General features: G+C 43.0%; 2 protein-coding genes across 3 annotated transcripts in view; one reads left to right on the top strand and one right to left on the bottom strand.

Moving 5' to 3' along the window:
* Window positions 1-14,122, bottom strand: part of ACAD10 (acyl-CoA dehydrogenase family member 10) — a 42,448-nt gene extending 28,326 nt beyond the window's left edge. Inside the window, exons 1-4 of the mRNA XM_047827365.1 lie at window positions 13,986-14,122; window positions 9,224-9,423; window positions 4,758-4,906; window positions 2,488-2,682 (exon numbers count right to left, since the gene is read on the bottom strand). Of these exons, the coding sequence (XP_047683321.1) occupies window positions 2,488-2,682; window positions 4,758-4,906; window positions 9,224-9,410 (531 nt within the window). The 5' untranslated portion in view covers window positions 9,411-9,423; window positions 13,986-14,122. The remainder of the gene's footprint in view (window positions 1-2,487; window positions 2,683-4,757; window positions 4,907-9,223; window positions 9,424-13,985) is intronic.
* The window catches only part of BRAP (BRCA1 associated protein), a 107,409-nt gene that overhangs the window by 64,081 nt on the left and 23,163 nt on the right, over window positions 1-20,165 (top strand). Inside the window, exons 1-4 of one of the 2 annotated variants that reach the window (XM_047827367.1) lie at window positions 14,383-14,647; window positions 16,399-16,560; window positions 17,255-17,453; window positions 18,986-19,175. In XM_047827367.1, the coding sequence (XP_047683323.1) occupies window positions 14,566-14,647; window positions 16,399-16,560; window positions 17,255-17,453; window positions 18,986-19,175 (633 nt within the window). In that variant the 5' untranslated portion in view covers window positions 14,383-14,565. Of the gene's footprint in view, window positions 1-14,382; window positions 14,648-16,398; window positions 16,561-17,254; window positions 17,454-18,985; window positions 19,176-20,165 lie in introns of those variants that run through there. The other variant, XM_047827366.1, reaches the window with a different exon arrangement.

The following is a 20,165-nucleotide window of genomic DNA, read 5'->3' as shown; positions in this document are numbered from 1 at the left end:
TCAGGGTTGGGTGAGAACTGCCCTTTCAGGAAAATAAATATCCTAAATAGATTGGACCACTCTATTTAATCTTCCCTGTCTCTTAAGGAGCCGAATGAACTAAAAAAGACAAGCTCCGTGTAAAGAAAACATCAGTAGTGGGTACCAGAGAAGCTGGGTGTTTCAGACACAGACCAGTGTCCACACTGCGGGAGAACAACACAGCTGTGCTGGCTGAGACAGAGGGGGTGGTGAGCCCAGTGAGCCAAGTTCTCACAAGCAGGCATCTCTCCTGAGGGACTATGTTGAGGGTCACTGTATTGGGGAAGTGAAAAAATTCTCCAGATTTAAGTTTGATAAGATCCCTGGCCTTCTCTTTCTGTTCTATTTTGCAAGTTGAAAAAGTCCTGGAGATGTAGTTCTTAACAATGTGAATATACTTAACGCTACTGAACTGAACACTTTAAACATGGTTATGATGGTAACTTTTATGTTATGTGGGTTTTTACAATAAAAAAATGTAAAAATATTTTTAATTGAAAAAAATTAGATGGAAAAACATTTTGAAGCCGAGACAGATTCCTATAATACTGGTTTAAGAGTTCAGCCTCTAATGTTGACAGAGATCACAGATTGCTTACACTATCTTTATTCTATCAAAACATCTATGTATGTGTGCGCGCGTGTGCTTTAGAGAACAAAAATCTAAACCCTTGCCCTTGATGAAATGTTTTTAAAACTCCAGGTCTTCTGCAGACCTAAAATACGAAAACCCATCAGAAAACTCCTGGAAAGCACATGCCAAAATGCCTGTGAAGTCTGAATAAACAAGTCCATTTTTTTTTTTTTTTAAAGAAACTCATAGGTCTTTTAAATTGTAGCTTCATTTGAAGGGCTGAACGTGAGCCTGGACAATTTAATTTGTCTAGATGAAGATATCATTCCTATAGCTGCACCGCACTCTGAAAATAACCAAAACGTACTGAATACTGACCATGTGCCAGGACCATGCAGAGAGCTTTGCATGCATAATTCTGTGGGATGCACGCAGCGACCCTACAACAAAGAAATTGCTATTCCCGAATTACAGAGGAAGAAACTGAGGTTCAAGGAAGCAAAGCCACCGCCCGTGATCAACTGGCTAGCAAGCTGCAGAGACAGGATTGAATCTGGCTGAAGTCCCGGAGCACTCGGAGGGGAGGGGACTTGGAAGAGCGCTGTTTGTGTCCCACGGGGAAAACAACAATCAAAGCAGGTGGGGAGCTAGACAAGGTGTACAGAGGGGACAGGACTCTATCTCTGACAGGCTTTCTGTAAGAAGGAAGGAGGACGTGGGAGGTGAAGACAGCACTAGGCTGAGAGGTTCATTTCCAACATTTGCCCTCTGAATTTCCACCTGTCAATTTTACTAGATTTTATGTTCTAAAATAGCACTATCCAATAGAACTTTTCAGAATGATGGAAACGCTGTATATGCTGTCCAGTATAGTAGCCACTAGCCGCACGTGGTGAGTGAGCACCTGAAATGTAGCAGGTGCGTACTCTGTGGGGCAAGGATCGTGTCTGTCACATTTGCCACAGTATCCCTTCACGTGTAGTCAGTGGCCAGCGCGCAGTAACTGCTCAGTAAGAGTCTACTTTCTAACTGAAGTTTAAGCAAGTCAGCTACGAATAATTCGTATCTGTCCCAGGATGATAATCTATTTCTCTCTTGGGGAAATGGGGAATCGTTTATAGGAGTAACCTCCTGGCACAGAAGACCATCTTTCACTCAGTATGTTCTCAGGGCAGTTTGATGGTCTAGCACTGGGCTATCCAATATAGTAACCACCAGCCACATGTGATTATTTACATTTAAACTAATAAAAATGAAATAAAATTCAGTTGTTAGTGACACCAGCCACATTTCAAGGGCTTAATAGCCATATGTGACTAGAAACAACCATATTGGACATTTCCATTACTGCAGTAAGTTTTATTGGATAGCACTGGTCGCAGGATTAATGCCACAGAAATAAAGGGCAACATCACTGGTCTTTTTTTTTTCTTTTTAAAAAACATTTACTTAAGTTATCTCTACACCCAATCTGGGACTCAAACTCACGATCCTGGGATCAAGAGTTGTACACTCTGCTGACTGAGCCACCTAGACACCCCAACATGGTTGGTCTTTGAAGAGATAAGGTCAAAGGTCCCTTTAGATGTGAGGGCTGACGGAAGTTTGTGAGTTATGTGACGAATAAGGTTCAAACCCAGAACATGAAAGAGTCTCTAAAGCTGAGGTTTCAACCAGTTATCAAAGACCATAAATGCTGGACCTTGCTGAGAGCTCAGAGATGTTTTAGAAGTCCTCTTTTCATCCTGTTAGGTCTAAGTCTAATTTAGTCAAGTTAGACTGACTAAGGAAACCCATTCACTCAAGACCTGCTACGAGGCAGTGTTTAATGATGCATCCTAAAGCAAGGACAGAGACTCTGTTTCGATAGTTTTGGATTACTTCAAGCTTACCACATCAAACTGTTTCCGGTCCAGGGGCAAAAAGCTTTTCCCGTTGGGAAGATAAAAATTATTGCTCAAGACTGCAGTCCGAAGGCCTTTTGCCCGAATTTGAGTTATGGCCTCAGTCATCACTGGGAACTGCTTCGCCACTTGCTCACTGGTCAGCAGGGAGAAAAAGGAGCTCACAGGTACGGAGGTCTTTGACTAAAAATGGGGGAGGGGAAAGGAGAGGCAGCAATAATTAAGAGTAGGAGGAACAGCTTATGACCAACAGAGAAAAACACGGCTTCCTGTCTTCCTACTGCTACCTCGTTTGATTTGCTACCTAAAGGAATTGTCCCTCAGCCCCGGTGCAGAACTTCACATACAAGGTTGTAAAAAGTAACTTCAGGTGACAGTGGTGAGGGAATGGAGCTATTTATATCAATAGTCCAGTTAAATGAATTCTTTATTTCAGTCATGGATTGGCAATTTTACTTATTTATTTTTAAATGTTTACGTATTTGTTTTTGAGAGAGAGAGAGAGAGAGGGTGCGTGCACAAGTGGGGTGGGGGTGGGGGGCAGAGAGAGACACACACACAGAATTTGAAGTAGGCTCCCAGGCTCTGAACTGTCAGCACAGAGACCAGTGTGGGGCTCAAACCCACAAACTGTGAGATCATAACCTGAGCTGAGATCCAGAGTTAGATGCTTAACTGACTGAGCCACCCAGGCACCCCATGGATTGGCAATTTTAAAGAGCATCAGAATATCCAAGGACAACTTAAGCTAGAAGTATATTAAGCAGGTATCATTTCATTCTTTTTTAAAAATTTATTTATTTTGAGACAGAGAACACACACACGCAGAGAGAGAATCCCAAGTAGGCTCTGCACTGTCAGCACAGAGCTCAATGCAGGGCTCGAACTCATGAACTGTGAGATCATGACCTGAGCTGAAATAGAGTGAAACACTTAACCGACTGAGCCACCCAGACACCCCTATAATTTAATTCTTAATGATCCAGAAGACATGTAATGATTTCGTATTGTGGACTTCAGCTTCTGACCCATTTTTCATTTTTAAATTCAATCTACGTGGGTTTTGGAAACTGTTACCATATTTCAAACATTTGCAAAGGCAGGTCTGCTCTTTTATACAAACACACACATACACACTACGGAACAGCTTTCTTGAGATACAATTCACATACCACACAATTCACCCATAAACTGTACAATTCAAAATTTTTAATATATTCACAGTTGTGTAACCATCACCACAATCAATTTTAGAACATTTTCATCACCTTGAAAAGAAACTCCATAAATATCAGCAGTCATGTTCCATTCTACCCGCCATTCCCAATACTCTCAGTCCTAGAAAATCACTAATCTAAATTTCTATTTCTATTGATTTCCCTGTCCTAGACATTTCATATCAATGGGATCATACAATCTGTGGTCTTTTTGACTGACTTCTTTCTTTCACTTAGCACAGAGTTTTATATACCTATTTGAAATTGTGGTAAAATATACGTAACATAGGGACAGTTGGGTGACTCAGTCAATTAAGCATCCAACATTGGCTTAGGTCATGATCTCGGGGTGCAGGAGTTCACACCCTGTGTCAGGCTGTGTGCTGACAGCTCAGAGCCTGGAACCTGCTTCGGATTCTGTGTCTCCCTCTCTCTCTGCCCCTCCCCTGCTCATGCTCTGTCTCTCTCTCTCTCTCTCTCTCTCAAACACAAAAAAATAATAAAATCTTTAAAAAAACATACATCACATACAATGTACTATTTCCACCACTTTAAGTGTGCAGTTGAGCAGCATTATGTACATTCATTTAAAGATTTTTTTTTAATGTTTGTTTTTGAAAAAGAGACACAGAGCATGAGTGGGGGAGGCACATACTTTTAGATATATGTAGTTAAAGTTCAGTACCTGGGGATGGAAGAAATGCATTAAGAACTTAAAAATGGCGGGGCACCTGGGTGGCTCAGTCGGTTAAGCGTCCCAACTCAGGTCATGATCTCATGGCTTGTAAATTCAAGCTCCACATCGAGCTCTCTGCTGTCAGCACACAGCCTGCTTTGGATCCTCAGGCCCCCTCCTTTTGTGCCCCTCCCTTGCTTGTTCTCTTTCTCTCTCTCCCAAATGAATAAATTTAAAAAGTTTTTTTAATTCAAATGGATTATTAGGTTTTCACTTATTTGCAGTTTAACCAACTTAATAGCTGAGTATTGCACCCAAACTCTAGGCAGAAAGAATATGTAAATTCAAGTATGTTTATCACTCACGATTTCAGAGCAAAGTCTCCCAAATTGCTGTAAGAAATCCTCTGTTGTTATCTCTCCCCTCATAAATTTCATCCAGGGCCCCTTTTCACCACCTGAGATAAAGGCCTGCAGTATAGTTCCAGGAGGGATACCATTTTGTAGCTCCCATTCTATAGGAATTAAAATTTGCAATAAGTGAAATACATTCAGAGATGGCTGGGGTTTGGAAAGCTCAGGGGAATTACCACCAGTCCCTGTGACGCTGCTGTGGTCCCAGGGGGGGATTCTCACGGGAATTAGGAGAAACTGAGGAAACGCAAAATCTCAGCCTTAGACCCCAAGGCAACAGTGATATGGAGGGGACACTGCTGTTAAGCATCAGGTCCTTACCCTCTACTTGACATGACTCTGGACACCGCATTATGCATTTTCTTCCCTGCTCTCATCAGCTGCCTCATGTACCTCAGGTCACTCATACACTCCTGGCACGTAGTAAGAAAACACAAGCGCAATAAGCCACGTTCGGACAGCACACCAAAACAGGCCCTCCATTTTGTAAACTGGAGTCATCCTCTGTGGCACCAGAACTGCTACGCTGAAACATTCACTTGGGGGATGCGGTCTTTGCGGAATAAAGAAGAAATTTTCTTTTTCTTTTTATTCTTGAGGGGTGGAAGGAGAGTGCGAGCAAGGGGCAGAGACAGAGAGAGAATCCCAGGCAGGCTCCACACTGTCAGCACAGAGCCCGACACAGGGCTCGAACTCATGAACAGTAAGATCATGACCTGAGCCAAAATCAAGAGTTGGATGCTCAACCAACTGAGCCACCCAGGCGCCCCTAAAGATGATTTCTATCCATAAGAAGTTCAGGCAGTGGATGGATGGATCAGCATTTGTGTGTACGGGGAGTCTTTGGACAGAGGCTGCTTTTTCTTGTACCAGGTTGTGTGTTTTCTTTCTAAAATATAGCTGCTATGGGGCAAATATATATGTAGCAATCATAAGTATTTCTAAGACATAATATACTTTACACATTTATTTTGTTTTGATGAAGTAGGGCCTGTGCATTGAAAATATTTGACAATATAGAAAGTATAAAAAAGAAAGTTAAATGACAAGCAATCTCCCTTAGAAATAATCAATGTTACTAATTTGATACATGTTCTTTGAGAATAGCAAGACTGAAAGCTCAATCCAAATAATCCTACTTATTTAATTTGAGAACTAAAATGTGTAACATTTTTTATGGTCTCAGAATTGGCAAGCATGTAAGGAAACTGGCACTCTTGTAGACTGTTGATGGGAGTGGAAAGAAGAACAACCTCTATGGAGAGCAAAATTTTAAATATACGTTTGATGTAGTAATTCCACTTCTAGGAATTTCTCCCACATATATATTTATAAAAGTCAGCAAAGATTATGAACAAGGCTGTTTGTGCAGAATTGCTCATGATGAAAAGAGCCAGGAATTTAAACACATGTTAGTAAATCGCTTGTTACATCAACTTTGATACATCCATAGAATGGAATACCACACAGGTGTATAAACTAGACCAAGGATATGCAAAATACGGCCTGGGAACCAAATCTGTCTCCTATCTGCTTTTGTATTCATGTACTACTGTCTATCACTGTTTTCTTGCTCCAGCAGGAGAATTAAGCAATTGTGACAGATTGTGTGGCTTGCAAAGCCTACTTAACCCTTTATAGAAAAAGCTTGCTACCTAAAACACACCTTGATAAAGGATGAACTGACCTGGGAACATGCTAGACAGGGACACTCTACCCAGGGAGGAGGTCAGAGAGGCTTTCACAGAAAAGAAGTCGTTTTTTTGTAGTTGTTTGTTTGTTTGTTTTTTAAGTTTATTTATTTTTAAGAGAGGGGGAGAGAGAGAGCGCGCACATGAGCATGCACAGGGTACGGGCAGAGAGAGGGAGACAGAGAAAATCCCAAGCAGACTCTGCACTGTTAGTGCAGAGCCCAATGCAGGGCTTGAACCCACAAACTATGAGATCATGACCCAAACCAAAGTTGGACACTTAACCAACTGAGTCACCCAGGTGCCCCAAGAAGTCTTAAAATCAATATTAATAACCACCACAAGATTTCTTGAGTGTGCAAAATACTCCAGGCACTGTGCCAAGTAATATACTGTTTAGGTCACCATCAAAAGTACAAGTAGGATTTGAACAGGCAGAGGAGGCAGGGAAGGGTGGCTGCCAGCAGAGGGGAGAGAACTTGCAAAGACACAGGAGTGTAAAGGTGTTCGGCAAATTTAAAGAACATCAAGCAGTCCACAGAGGCTGAAATGTGGGAAATGCTATGGTACATGGACACGAGGGCTAATTTGCAAGAGGCCTTGGATACCAAGCGAAAGCTTCTGGGCTTAACCTAAGGGACAAAGCACAGGCACTCGAGGATTTGAAGCAAGGGAGGAAAGGGATGGGATCTGCATCTCAGAAACGTAACTCTGGGGGCTGCATGGAAGGTGGTACAAAACCCAGAGGGCCAGAGGCAGAGAGAAGAGTTAGGAGGTTCATGTGATGGTGCAGGTAGGAGACGGTAGGGTCCTGAACCTGGGCCGAAGCAGAGGGAGTGAAGCGAATAGGTTCTCAAGATATTCTGGAGAAAGCTGAGAAGACTCCTGTCCAGTGATCTTTGTTTTCTGTAAAAGAAGAGATTCAGCTGTCTTCCAAGTATGAAGGCTTGGGGGGGGGGGGGAGTAGGAGACTGCTGGGAGGTTGGAGCAGCCCTGTGGCAAATGCCAGAGGAATATGAGCAGAGGAATAGGGAGGCTGAGGGACCAGCTGCAGCAGGAGCTAAAAAATTGCTCACCAAGTCAGTTTGCTTAGCTGGGTAACGTGAAAAGGAAAACCTCACTAAAATGAAGTCAGGATGCCAGAAGGGGGAGCTCGCACGCCCTTCCAACTCCGTCAATGACAGACACCAACAGAATCTCCAACAGGAAAGGATGGTGAATTACTGGCCCCAACAGGAAAAAAGACGTATGCTGAACTGACTACCCCACCAGCTCGGCTAATGAGAAACCATCATCACCATGAACTCCTGCCTTTCTCCCATGGACTTTTGTTCAAAACAAGCCCTCCCAACTTCCTCCTCCTCCTCCATAAAATGTTCCTCTCCTTTGTTTGTTGGACTAGCCTATGGTTTTGACCAAAGCTAGCTTGTCCCAAATTGCAATTCTCCGCTATTCAAACTCATTTTTGCTGGTTAAATAACTGTTTCATGTTTAACGTCAATAGTAATTTTTTTTTACCCAGGGACATATAAAACCTGTACTTGGGTTGGTTTAGCATGGAGAATCGCCCAACCAGCTACCATAGAGGTCAGCTCTTTGGCCCTTTTTTATTCCTGCTGGCTGGAATGAGAATGTGATGGCAGGAGGTAGTGCAGCCAAGAGAGATCAGGAGGTGAAACTGAAAATGAAGAGTATTTGCAGCAGAGCAATACAATAGACACAACCTGAGTGCCTGATATCACCGAGCAACATACTAGCCCCCTACCACACACCTGAGCTTTCATGTGCCAAAGAAAGAAACTTTGATCTTGTTTTGGTCACTGTTCTGTTAGGTTTCCTAACACTTGAGGCCAAAATTAATCCAATGCGGGGCGCCTGGGTGGCTCAGTCGGTTAAGCGTCCGACTTCGGCTTAGGTCATGATCTCATGGTTCGTGGGTTCCAGCCCCGTGTCGGGCTCTGTGCTGCTGACAGCTCGGAGCCTAAAGCCTGCTTCTGATTGTGTGTCTCCTTCTCTCTCTCTGCCCCTCCCCAGCTTACGCTCTGTCTCTCAAAAATAAATAAATGGAAAAAAAAAAATTAATCCAATGCAAGTCAGTTGAACTGAGTAAGGAAAAAAGTAAACCAGGAGGGGCTGATAAAGGATCAGAGACTAGAGGTTTGATCTTGAAGGACATAAAGCAGGTTTCTCAGGCAAGCAGCACAGTTCTCAGAGAAAGGTAGTTAAATTCTACCAATACCAATAACAACAATAACAATGGCAGCTCATCATGAATTGGGAATTTAAGTTGAGATAAGCACTCACTGTGCTACGCAAGTGTCTTCTGTAATCATTTCATTCAACTCTCCCCAAATCCCAAAGAGGTAAGTACCATAATTAGCCTTAATTTAAATTTTATTTATTTATTTTGAGAGACAGAGCCCAATGCCAGGCTCAATGTCACGAACCATCAGATCATGACCTGAGCCGAAAACAAGAGTCAAGACACTCAATCTACTGAACCACCCAGGCACCCCTATTAGCCTTAATTTGATAACAAAATGAAAATAAAGACTCAGAGAAGTTGAATAATTTACTCAAAATACCCAGCCACAAAGTGGTGCTTGGAATTTGATTTAAGAGCCAGAGTATCTCCCCCTGCCCAAATCTTCCTGTCTCCCCTTACCTCACTTCATTCCCCTCCACCCCAGCCTAGTCTCCAAAAGTAAAACAGAATAAAGAGCTCACCTGCAGCCACTCTCCCTGGAGAAGGAATGAGAACTCCATACATATCAAAAATCACCGCTCTGTAGGGGCCGCCTCCAGAATGTGTCCAGTGCCTGGCTCCCTGGTGCTTGCCCTGGATGTGCTTCAGGAAGGCTGCCCTCCGAGGCTGCTGGAGTTGTGACAACTGGAAGAGCCATCTTATGTACATGTTGAGGCCAAGACTGCAGGAGAAGACACGGGGCACAGCTCGCCTTCGTTGCCCCCAATCCAGTCCACCATCTTAGAGCTCAGGTGTGCCAACTTGGCATCTCCACTGATCTCCAGCAAACACTTCAAACCACAACCAGAACTGAACCCTCCCTGACTCCTCCTTTTTCTCAGTTCCTTAGCTCAGTAAAGGGCTCCACCATTCAGCTACCTGCTCAAGCTAGAAAACTGGGATTCACCCCTGACTTCTCCCAGTCCCCCACCTGGGGAGAAACTAGATGCTCTGTGCTGTCAACTCTTCCTCCTGAAAGCCGCTGTCTACCTCTCTCCACTTACTACCCACCGATGAACTTGCCCACAGATCATTGCAACAGCTTAACCGGTTCCCCTGCCTCTTCTCAAACCCCCTCTTCATTCTTCACTCTTCAAACAGAGTAAGAGCGCTCTTTCAAAACTGTAAATGTGGCCACCTCCTAATGCCACTTAAAATCTTCAATGGTAGTGGAGCACCTGGGTGGCTCAGTCAGTTGCGCATCTGACTTTGGCTCGGGTCTCGATCTCGCACTCTGTGAGTTCAAGCCCCACATGGGGCTCTGTGCTGACAGCTCAGAGCCTGGAGCCTGCTTTGAATTCTGTGTCTCCCTCTCTCTTCCTCCCCCGCTCACACTCTGTCTCTCTCTCAAAAATAAAGATTAAAAAAATTTTTTTAATAAAATAAAAATTTCAATGGCAGGATGCCTGGGTGGCTCAGTCGATTAAGCGTCCGACTCTTGATTTCAGCTCAGGTCATGATCTCACAACCATGAGATCGACCCCTGCATTGGGCTCTGCACTGATCGTGGAGCCTGCTCGGGATTTTCTCTCCTCTCTCTCTCTCTCTCAAAATAAATAAACATTAAAAAAATAAATACATAAAATAACATTTTCAGTGGCTCCCCCACTGCCCTCAAGACAAACTCTTTAACCTTCCTCAAGAGGCCCTCTAGATCTGCCCCTGACTTTGGGTAGCAACTCTCTTTTAACCTTAATCCAGATGATGTGGACATGCAAATCTACATGCCGCTTCCTCAGACCCATGATGTTCTCCTCCAGCTACCACACCTTGGCCTATGCTGCTTCCTTGCCCTGGGCTGCTCCTTTCCACCTGTTACCTGGCTAATTCCAAATTGTCCTTTAGGCTCTAGTTGACCTATCACTTCCTTCATGAAACCTCTTCTGGCTACCAGAAAAGACACATGAGAAGTCAGTAAAAGGATACCCAGTACTGACCGCCTCCTAGCACTTACGGTGCCTGCATCACTCCAGTAGCCCTCCAACACTTCGCTGCAACAGGCTCCTAACTGTTCTCCATTTGCCTCTTTTTTAAATGTTTTATTTATTTTTGAGAGAATGCAAGTGGGGGAGAAGCAGAGAGAGAGAGAGGGACAGAGGATTTGAAGCAGGCTCTGTGCTGACAGCAGCAAGCCCAATGTGGGGCTTGAACTCACGAACCACAAGATAATGACGTGAGGTTAAGTCAGATGCTCAACGGACTGAACCACCCAGGAGCCCCCATTTGCTTCTTTTCTAAACGTACTGTCAAAAAGTTCGGGGGGGGGGAATCATATACATATAACACATACATATGTATATAGACTTACACATATATAGGTATAGAGATAATCCAAATATGGCAAAATGTTATTAGTCTATTTAGGTGAAAGGCAGATGATGAAAAGCATATGAGAGGTCACTCTTATATAGCATCTAGACACAGTGTAAAATTCTTTCAACTTTTCTGTATGTCTGAAATAAAAAGCTAGGGTAAAAAAATAATTAAAGCAGGGGCGCCTGGGTGGCTCAGTTGGTTAAGCGTCCGACTTCGGCTCAGGTCGTGATCTCACGGTTCGTGGGTTCGAGCCCCGCATCGGGCTCTGTGCTGACAGCTCAGAGCCTGGAGCCTGCTTCAGATTCTGTGTCTCCCTCTCTCTCTGCCCCTCCCCCACTTGCACTCTGTCTCTCTCTGTCTCAAAAATAAACAAACATTAAAAAAAATTTTTTTTAATAATTAAAGCAAATTCTATTTGCTGTCAGTTTCTCATGAAAATCTTTACACTTTTTGTGTGTATGCTTTTTCTATAGTTTAAAAGCTTATTAAAAATCAGGTTTGAACAAAACGTTGGTAAAACAGTCTGTAAATTTACGGGAGCCACTTCAGTGCCTCCATAAGGATTCAACAAGCTATGTAAGACTCTAAAGAGAGGATTCTTAAGCAGTAAATCTTCAAGATGATACAATGTGTTTTTCCTGTAACTGGACATTTGCTGAACTGGGGGTGGGGGGTGGAATTTTGAAATGAAAAACTTAAAGATTGATTTGCATTTTCAGTTTTACTTATGTTCCTATGCCAAGGCCAAAGTTTATGATGGAAGGAGTTTATTTATAGGCTACTAAAAGCGTCAAAATGTTTTGTGTCAGGGCTTAACAGAGATGAAAAGTGTCTCTGGGGCCTGAAGGGCTGACTTTCATCTTAACTGAGGATACTAATGGATGAATGGGCAATGCTCCCATGACCAGCTTGCTTATTCCTTCCAACTAGAGATGACGGTTCTGTCCTAGCCACTTCCCAACACTCTCTTCAGAGCAGCAGAACACTGATTTCTGATCCCTCCAGGCTGTGGTACCTGTCCACTGACTGTAACATCTCTCCCTGCTTCACCTGCCGGTAAACTTCCACTGATTTTTACCTCACAGCCTCAGTTTTACCTTTACCTCCTCTGCAGAGGCTTTTCTTTTCTTTAAAAAATTTTTCTTTTTTTAAGTAGGCTCCACACTCAACCTGGAGCTTGAACTCAAGAATCTCACGTTCTACCGGCTGAGCCAGTCAGGCACCCCGGGGGCTTTTTTCTTTTCCCAGGCACTCTCTGGCACTACTGTTTTGTTTTTTTTTTTTAACTCGTATTGCTTCTTCTCCATACCTTCACCAGAGCATTTACCCCATTACACAGCAACTGTCTGCACACCTATCTGCTCCTGTAATTGTAAGCTTCTTACGGCAAGGCGTATCTTGCCGTTTCACCTTTGTACATATTTCATCCTTGTGTATATCCATCCCCTGGGGCTTAGCACAGCATCTAGACACATAGCAGGTGCTCAGCATAAATGAGCTGGAAGAATGAATAAACTGGATGAATCCGAGAATTGGGGAAGGCAGGGGACAGGTTTCACGGCCGATAGCCACAAAGAACTGTTACAAGCCCAACTTGCCCATTGCTAACTAACGATTCTAGTTCTCTGGGACTGGCATCTTTTTTCTGTAACACGGAGAGTATTTGTCTTCTCCGTGACTTTCAGAACAATGAGATTAGTATGATAATGTAGATTTGCTACTTAATTTATGCTTTTATAAACATGCACACACACTATGTGTTGTCACATGCTAAGATGGTTTAGTAAAGAGGCTTGAGTGTTGGCTTTAGAATCAGATTGCCTGGGTATGAATTCTAGCTCAGCCACTTACTAAGTGTAAGAGCCTGACCAGTTTCTCTTGCTGGGATTCAGGTTCCTCCTCTGTAAATGGGAATAATTATACAACGGTTTCATGCAGTTGTTGTTACTACTGCATGAAATAAAGTATGTAAAGCACTCAAGTTAGTACCTGACACACTATTATCTACTACTGTAATAATTATAAAAAGTCCACAGATCTTGCATGTTATATGCATATACTATGTGAATACATATATGCATTTTCACAGCAATTCTTAACAGGGGTTGATTTTGGTCCTAAGGGAACATTTGGCAATGTACCCAGACATTGTGAGTTGTCACCACTTATGGGGGGGAGAAGTGCTAGTGGGTCAAGACAAGGATGCCTTGGCAAACATCCTATAAAGTATAGGACACACACACACACACACACACACACACACACCACAAAAAATGATCAGGACTCAAAATGTTAATAGCGCAAAGATTGAGAAACCCTGACATAGAGAGTATATTGAAAGGTGACAGCGTGCAGTCACAAGCTATGTAGACATATGTCATGTGGTCATGTTATATGCATATATCGCTCACGTCCCTACATGTGTCCAGGACATGCTGTGACACACATCTTAGATGTCTTTATAGCATTCGCTTGGAATAGCATTCTGTCATGTATGTGCTATGTAGGTCTGTATGTCTTAATGTCTATATGGTAAAGGCAGTCTGACGTACTGGAAAACAAAGATGAATCTAAGAAAAGTGATAAAGAGCCACAGCTCTATTCATTTAATACTCACGGCTGCGTAATATCCTAGTTTTACGCAACACCTAGCTCAAGGTCACACAACTCACTGATCAAGGTCGACTCCATAACAGGAACTATTTGTGTTTATCTTATTCACGAAAATATCCCATTACCCCACCAGTGCTTAGGCTCTCAGTAAACATTTGTGAAGTGATGCGGCGGAGAGTAGGGCCCAGATCTAGCTCCAGCACCGCGCACGTAACCAGGCCACCGCCCTAGACAGAGTCAGAAACACTGCAATCGAGTCCCTATTCCTCAAGCGCCTTCAGAGAAACGGATTCACCTCTCTGAGCTTTAGCATACCTATCTGTAACGTGTGGCTAACACAAAACAACTCCACTAGCGCTAGAGCGAGTGGTGAAACATAACAAAGGCAAGAGCTCGCCATATGGCTAACAGTTCCTCGGACAATTCGGAGAGCTCGCGGAGCCGAGGACCCCTCGCCGTCGGCTGAAGTAGGCTGAGGGCAATGCCTCTCGCGTAGGTAAACTCGGGCCTGGGCGCAAACCCACCGATCGGCCTAACGCGGCAGCCACTACCCTCAGTCTTCGGAACGTTCCTCCTTCCCAACCTCTTCGAGATCTCCCCGGGAGCGCAGACTCACCTCCGCGCCGTCACGCCAGTCACGTGCCCGCTTCCCCATCCAATCGGAGCGCGCGCTGATCCGCGCATGCGTAACCCCGCGGGTCGACGACGGCAGCCGGGAGGCGGAAGTGAAGGTTGTTGTGGCTCGGCTGGTTGCGCGCGGAGCTGCTGCTACCGAGGCAGCGGCGCCGGCGCTGAGGCGGTGGCTGCGCTGCCGACTCTGGACCTCTTGGCCTCTCGGCTCGCCTCCTAGCCTCGCCTGAGCCCGCCGGGGCCCGCGCCGGCCAGCGCCTGCCCTATGAGTGTGTCACTGGTTGTCATCCGACTGGAGCTTGCGGAACACTCGCCCGTCCCCGCCGGCTTCGGCTTCAGCGCCGCGGGTGAGTCCCGCGGCCTCGCAGCCTTCCGTCTAGCCCCGGGGAAAGGCGGTGGCGAGGGTCTTTGTCTCAGGAAGAAGCTGAGAGGTGGTTGAGATTCCTCTTACTCCACCCATGCTAAATAGGCCGGATGTCATCTCTGGGAAGCCCTTCCCGGCCCATCCCTCCTGGTGCCTTCCCACGGGCACCCTTTATACCTGGCACGTCGCCCTCTCCACCCGGGGTTAGAGTCAAGTTTTGTAAGTTACTTTCCTCTAGGCTTTGTGAAGGCAGCGACTGCATCCCAGAGATGCTGACGGTTTGTGGTTTAATTAAATCGTTCCTTTTTGGAAGAATATCTATTTAGGCGCCCTGCAGCCATAGTAATAACTAAAATGAGTACACTTCCTACGTCCCAGCACTGTACTAAGCACCTTGTATGTGTTATCTTTAATTATCTGTACAACAGTCCTGTTACGTAGATGGGTGGTATGCCCCTTTTACAGATTGGGAAACAAGCCCAGTGGTTGAATGACTTGCCCACAATTATCTGTAGGTGGTAAAACTGGGATTCTAACTTAGAGCTGGACTTGAGAGTCTGAGCTGTTCCTTACCAGCCACACAGTCTGCTTCGTGGCGAATGCAACTATGACTGCGTTTCTTGAACCTTAAGCAATTACCTAACAGTAACAGTTATTCAAGAAGAAATCACTGAATGCTCACCATCTGCTGGAACTTTAGTTGTTTGCAGAATCAGACATGGTCCCTGGTGTAATGGCTCCAGCAGCTCAATGGGGAGAGATGAATTAAATAATTGCAGAATTATAGTACTGCAGAATTATTATTAAGTAATTGTAGAATTACAAGTGGGAAAACAGCTGTGAAGGAAAGGAAGCGTTTGGAAAGGTATTACACGAGGATCTCTTTGGTTTGAGGAGGGGACATAGGGCAGGTAGGTATGGTGTCCTTGGAAACTAACTTGAGTGTGTGAATTTTGGAGCTGCAATTTAAAAATTCAATAGGATTTAATGGGTTACAAGCACCTTTCAAAGACTACAAGCGATCTCTCTGAGTTCTGAAAGTCAGCTTAATTGATATTAGGCACATATACATCTCTAAATGGGTTATTCATTGATTCAACAAAACTTTAAAGAGCTTGCACTGTGTGCTAGGCACTGTCGTGTAAGTGCTGGGGATACAGCGGTGGGCTAAACAGGCCTGGCTCCTGCTCTGATAGAACTTGTATTAAGGATACTTCAATCGAATCTCCCAAGCTCCTTTCCCATTTTTGTGTGTTTCATTGATTTAAGACCGTGATCACAGATTTTCATGGTATGATGCATGGCATGAGGCTAACTTAGGGTGTTTAAGAAGACTACTGCTAAAGGTTTTTGAAATTTTTGTTTATTAATGGACTTGATACCTTCATTTGGAGCTCAACACAGTTTCACTTTACTGGAGGTTACTAAAAGTGTTGGTTTGTCTTGGCATAATCACTCTTGAACTCTCTAAAGCTCCTGTTCTCGTTGATATGCTTTAAAGTGCATGATTTCACTATGACAACCCTGCATTTCTCAATTTATTGCACTGGGAGTTTATTGACTGTCTGCTGGGCACTAAGGAGCCCCAGAGGTGAGTGGGATGGACACCACAAAGGCATCTGAATATCTTGGGGGAGGGCAGCAGAGAGGAAAAGGAAGGTTTTTGATGGATACATTGAAAGTGGAGAAGAGCTTGTTTTATTATCGGATATTAATCATTCATGTGTTCTTTAGCCGGGGAAATGTCTGATGAGGAGATCAAAAAGAAGACACTAGCTTCAGCTGTAGCCTCTTTAGAAGGGAAGTCACCAGGGGAAAAAGCAGCAATCATACATCAGCATCTTGGTCGTCGAGAAATGACAGATATGATCATTGAGACCATGAAGTCCAACCCAGGTATGCTTTCTAAAACCCTAAACTCATGTAACATAAGCTCATGGTTGCCTGTTTTATACATGTCATTCAATGAGCCCATGATTTTGACCTCTAGCATACTTTTATCTTTAACTACCTGTGTGCCTTACTTGAGGTCGTCAAGCCAGATTTTAGCCTCTCCAAATATTTCTCCTAAATTAATACTAACAACATGGGTTGACAGCTTTATTCGGTGAGGAGAGCTACTTGCCATCTAGGTTAGTGGCAGATCACGAACGAATCTAGATAAGCATGTTGTGTCTCCCGCCCCCCGCACATGCCCTTTCAGCTCCCTCCAACCCAGAGCCTGGATGTATGCTACATCTCCAGTATGAAGATGGTCAGAACTGGTAGGTTTGGTTTTCAAAATTAATAGCCCTGAATGTCCCACTTAGGAGCACATGATGGAAGACGCCTGCTTTTATTACGGTGCTGCCAAATGTAAGAGCCATCCTTAAGTTTCTGTGGGTGTTAATGAAATTTTTATGGGATAAAGAGTGCTTTTAAGTTTAGGCGATCCCCCAAACTTGACTGTGGTGTAAATACATTTCTTACCGCCATTCATTACAGTTTCTCTGTCCAAGTTTATTTTTCTGACTCAAAATTTTAACCTAATTAGAATCCTTCCACCTATTTCCTATCAGTTTATAATCTGCTAATTTTTGATTTGTGAAAGATGAGCTGAAAGCCACAATGGAAGAAAGGAAGTCTTCAGAAGCATCTCTCACTGCACAGAGAAGTAAAGATCAAAGTATAGAATGCATAAACGCTGCTCCCGATTCTCCATCCAAACAGCTTCCAGACCAGATTTCGTTCTTTAGTGGAAACCCATCAGTTGAAATAGTTCATGGTATTATGCATCTATACAAGACAAAGTAAGAAAAAACCTTTTCCTTTTGAGTTGGTCTGTTTTTTGTCTTAGGGCAGTGGAAAATGTCTTGCCCTGAAGGGAAGTGGATATTTTAAGATTCAAAAGCATAGTACTCTCATATATTGTGTATTAGAGAATTCTTAGATGTTTTATATTTGGTTAATCTTATAGATTGGGTCATAGTTTCTTCTCATAGAAGAAATATGTAGATACGCTTGAGAAAATACTTAAGAAAATATTCCCTGAGACGGTAGGCATGCAAGATGATTGGAAAATTGAAAGAAAGAAAGATAAAAAGAGGAAGAAAAATTATAAATGATTCATAACATCATTGTGCCCTCTTGTCCCCACCAAATCTTTACTAAAGAAGTTGATAAGTCAGTTAATGGATTACAATGTCATCATCTCTTTTTAACCTTTTTTGTGGTCCAAACAAAACTTATAACAAGCCAAAGGAAAGGAAGCATTTGGCTAGATAATCAATAATCTGGGTTATCAGCCCCTTGGATAATTGGTAGCTGATCTCTTTAAAGCCTGTCCTTGTCCTAACATGTTTGCTAGGTCCCCACTGGGAGACAGTGGACACTCGGGTCACCATTTTGGAGCACAGCTGTTGAAGTGAATTTGCAGCATTTCAGAAGCAAATTGCATTGCAGGAGGTTTTTTTCTCTTCCTCTCTTCCAGCTATTCCTACCAAACAACACTTTCTGTAATCTTCAGAGTCACGTCTTCCTAGTTCTGAATTCTTTCTTTTTTTTTTTTTTTTTTTTTTTTTTTTTTTCAACGTTTATTTATTTTTGGGACAGAGAGAGACAGAGCATGAACGGGGGAGGGGCAGAGAGAGAGAGGGAGACACAGAATCGGAAACAGGCTCCAGGCTCTGAGCCATCAGCCCAGAGCCTGACGCGGGGCTCGAACTCACGGACCGCGAGATCGTGACCTGGCTGAAGTCGGACGCTTAACCGACTGCGCCACCCAGGCGCCCCTGAATTCTTTCTTATATTTAGAACTCTCTTCTCTTCTAAACCCCTTGAGAGAAGTCCATAGTTGGAGTTGCCCATTAGCTTGTAGATTGAAACTTACTCTGGCCACCTCTCTTCCTTCGTGGGGGCAGTTCTCTTTAACTTCCAGAATAGTGATTTTAAAATTTAAAAATGAAGAAGAAAAGAAAAACAGAGTTGTGCTTCTAAGTTACCTAATGAGAGATTATTGTAGAAAAGCTAATAAGAATAAAACACAAACTGCAGATTTATAAGCGTAACAAGCTTTTAACTGAAGACTAAAAATTTCAGTGGTGGATGTAATATAGGCCATTTCAAAGCTTACCGTAAGCTCTGTTGCAGGTATGTTGAAGGGATTCTGCTTTTACCCAGGTCGTGTGTTTTCAGGTATTATAACACTCTGTTTAAATTGGTCTGTGAACTAATACAAGGTTTATTTTTTTCTATTTTCTTGGACATAAAAGTTGTCTAATTAGTGTTGTCTGAACTAACCATACCTCATCTATTCAAGACAGTCTAATTATTGTCTTATTAGTAAGATGACCTCCTTAAAAGAAGATGTGAGGCGCAGTGCCATGCTGTGTATTCTCACAGTCCCTGCTACAATGACCAGTCATGACCTTATGAAGTTTGTCGCCCCATTTAATGAAGTAATTGAACAAATGAAAATCATCAGAGACTCTACTCCAAATCAATATATGGTGCTGATAAAGTTTAGTGCACAGGTAAAAGTTAAGATATTAAAAATCTCTTTGCCACAGAAACTGTGTTTTTGAAACTGTGTGATACTAGCCGTGTGTGATTTACAGCATTTTGCACTTAAGACTCTTGATATATACCTATCTTTGAGGGTATTGTTGTCATTCTAGAAATCCTTCTAAATTCATTAGCAGACACACAATGCTAATTCATACCCATAATTTTTTATAGAGCGGATTGGGTATGAAATCTAGGGTTGTATTTTATTTATCCAGTAGTAACTATTCCAGTAGAGCAGTAGATCCCAAACTTTCTGAAACTGATACCATATTCTTATTTGCCACTATGACACTGTGCCCCTACTTTTCTCGTTCCCCTTTTAAAAATTATTATTTGGCACATTTTAGAAAATAAAATCCATTTTATATTTATGTTGGTGACAGATTTGGGGATGTTCCTTGAAGTATCAAAGATGCTTTAGAGTTCTGCTTGAAAATCCCTGCCACAGAGAGAAGCAGTGAAAGGATGGTGATATTTTCTAGTTTGAAAAGTACTTGTACATTATTACTTTTTGTATATTATACTTTTTGATATAAGAAGGTTTTGCCATTCACTTCATTTCATTTGTTGCATTCAGCAACATTTTCCGGGGGCCTCAGTTATAAAGGTGTTGGGAAAATATTCTCTTGGTTTTATATGTTCATTGTGAAGCGTATGCATTCATATTTGTATGAATATGAAAATAAGATAAGCTTTAGGTATTATCCAAGTTATTTAAGTGCCATCCTATCCATAGGTTTTAATTTGTTGTTGTTGTTTTTAATGGCTGTTACATTTGTCCATTCATTAGGTTTAGAAATGCAGCTCTGTCAAAAGTTACTTCTTTCTCACCTCATTAGGAAACAGCCTTCTTGAATTTGCCCCAGATCAACAGTTCTGGCTTACAGATTGACAAAGAGTGGGTGTGCCTTTTGATCATTTGCCATTGCCTCTGACCAGTTACCAAGATCTGTGGG

This window comes from Prionailurus viverrinus, chromosome D3, assembly GCF_022837055.1.
Source record: "Prionailurus viverrinus isolate Anna chromosome D3, UM_Priviv_1.0, whole genome shotgun sequence".
Taxonomy (NCBI): Eukaryota; Metazoa; Chordata; class Mammalia; order Carnivora; family Felidae; genus Prionailurus; species Prionailurus viverrinus.
The sequence above is the reverse complement of the archived record's forward strand: the minus strand, read 5'-3'. Positions and strand labels throughout refer to the sequence as shown.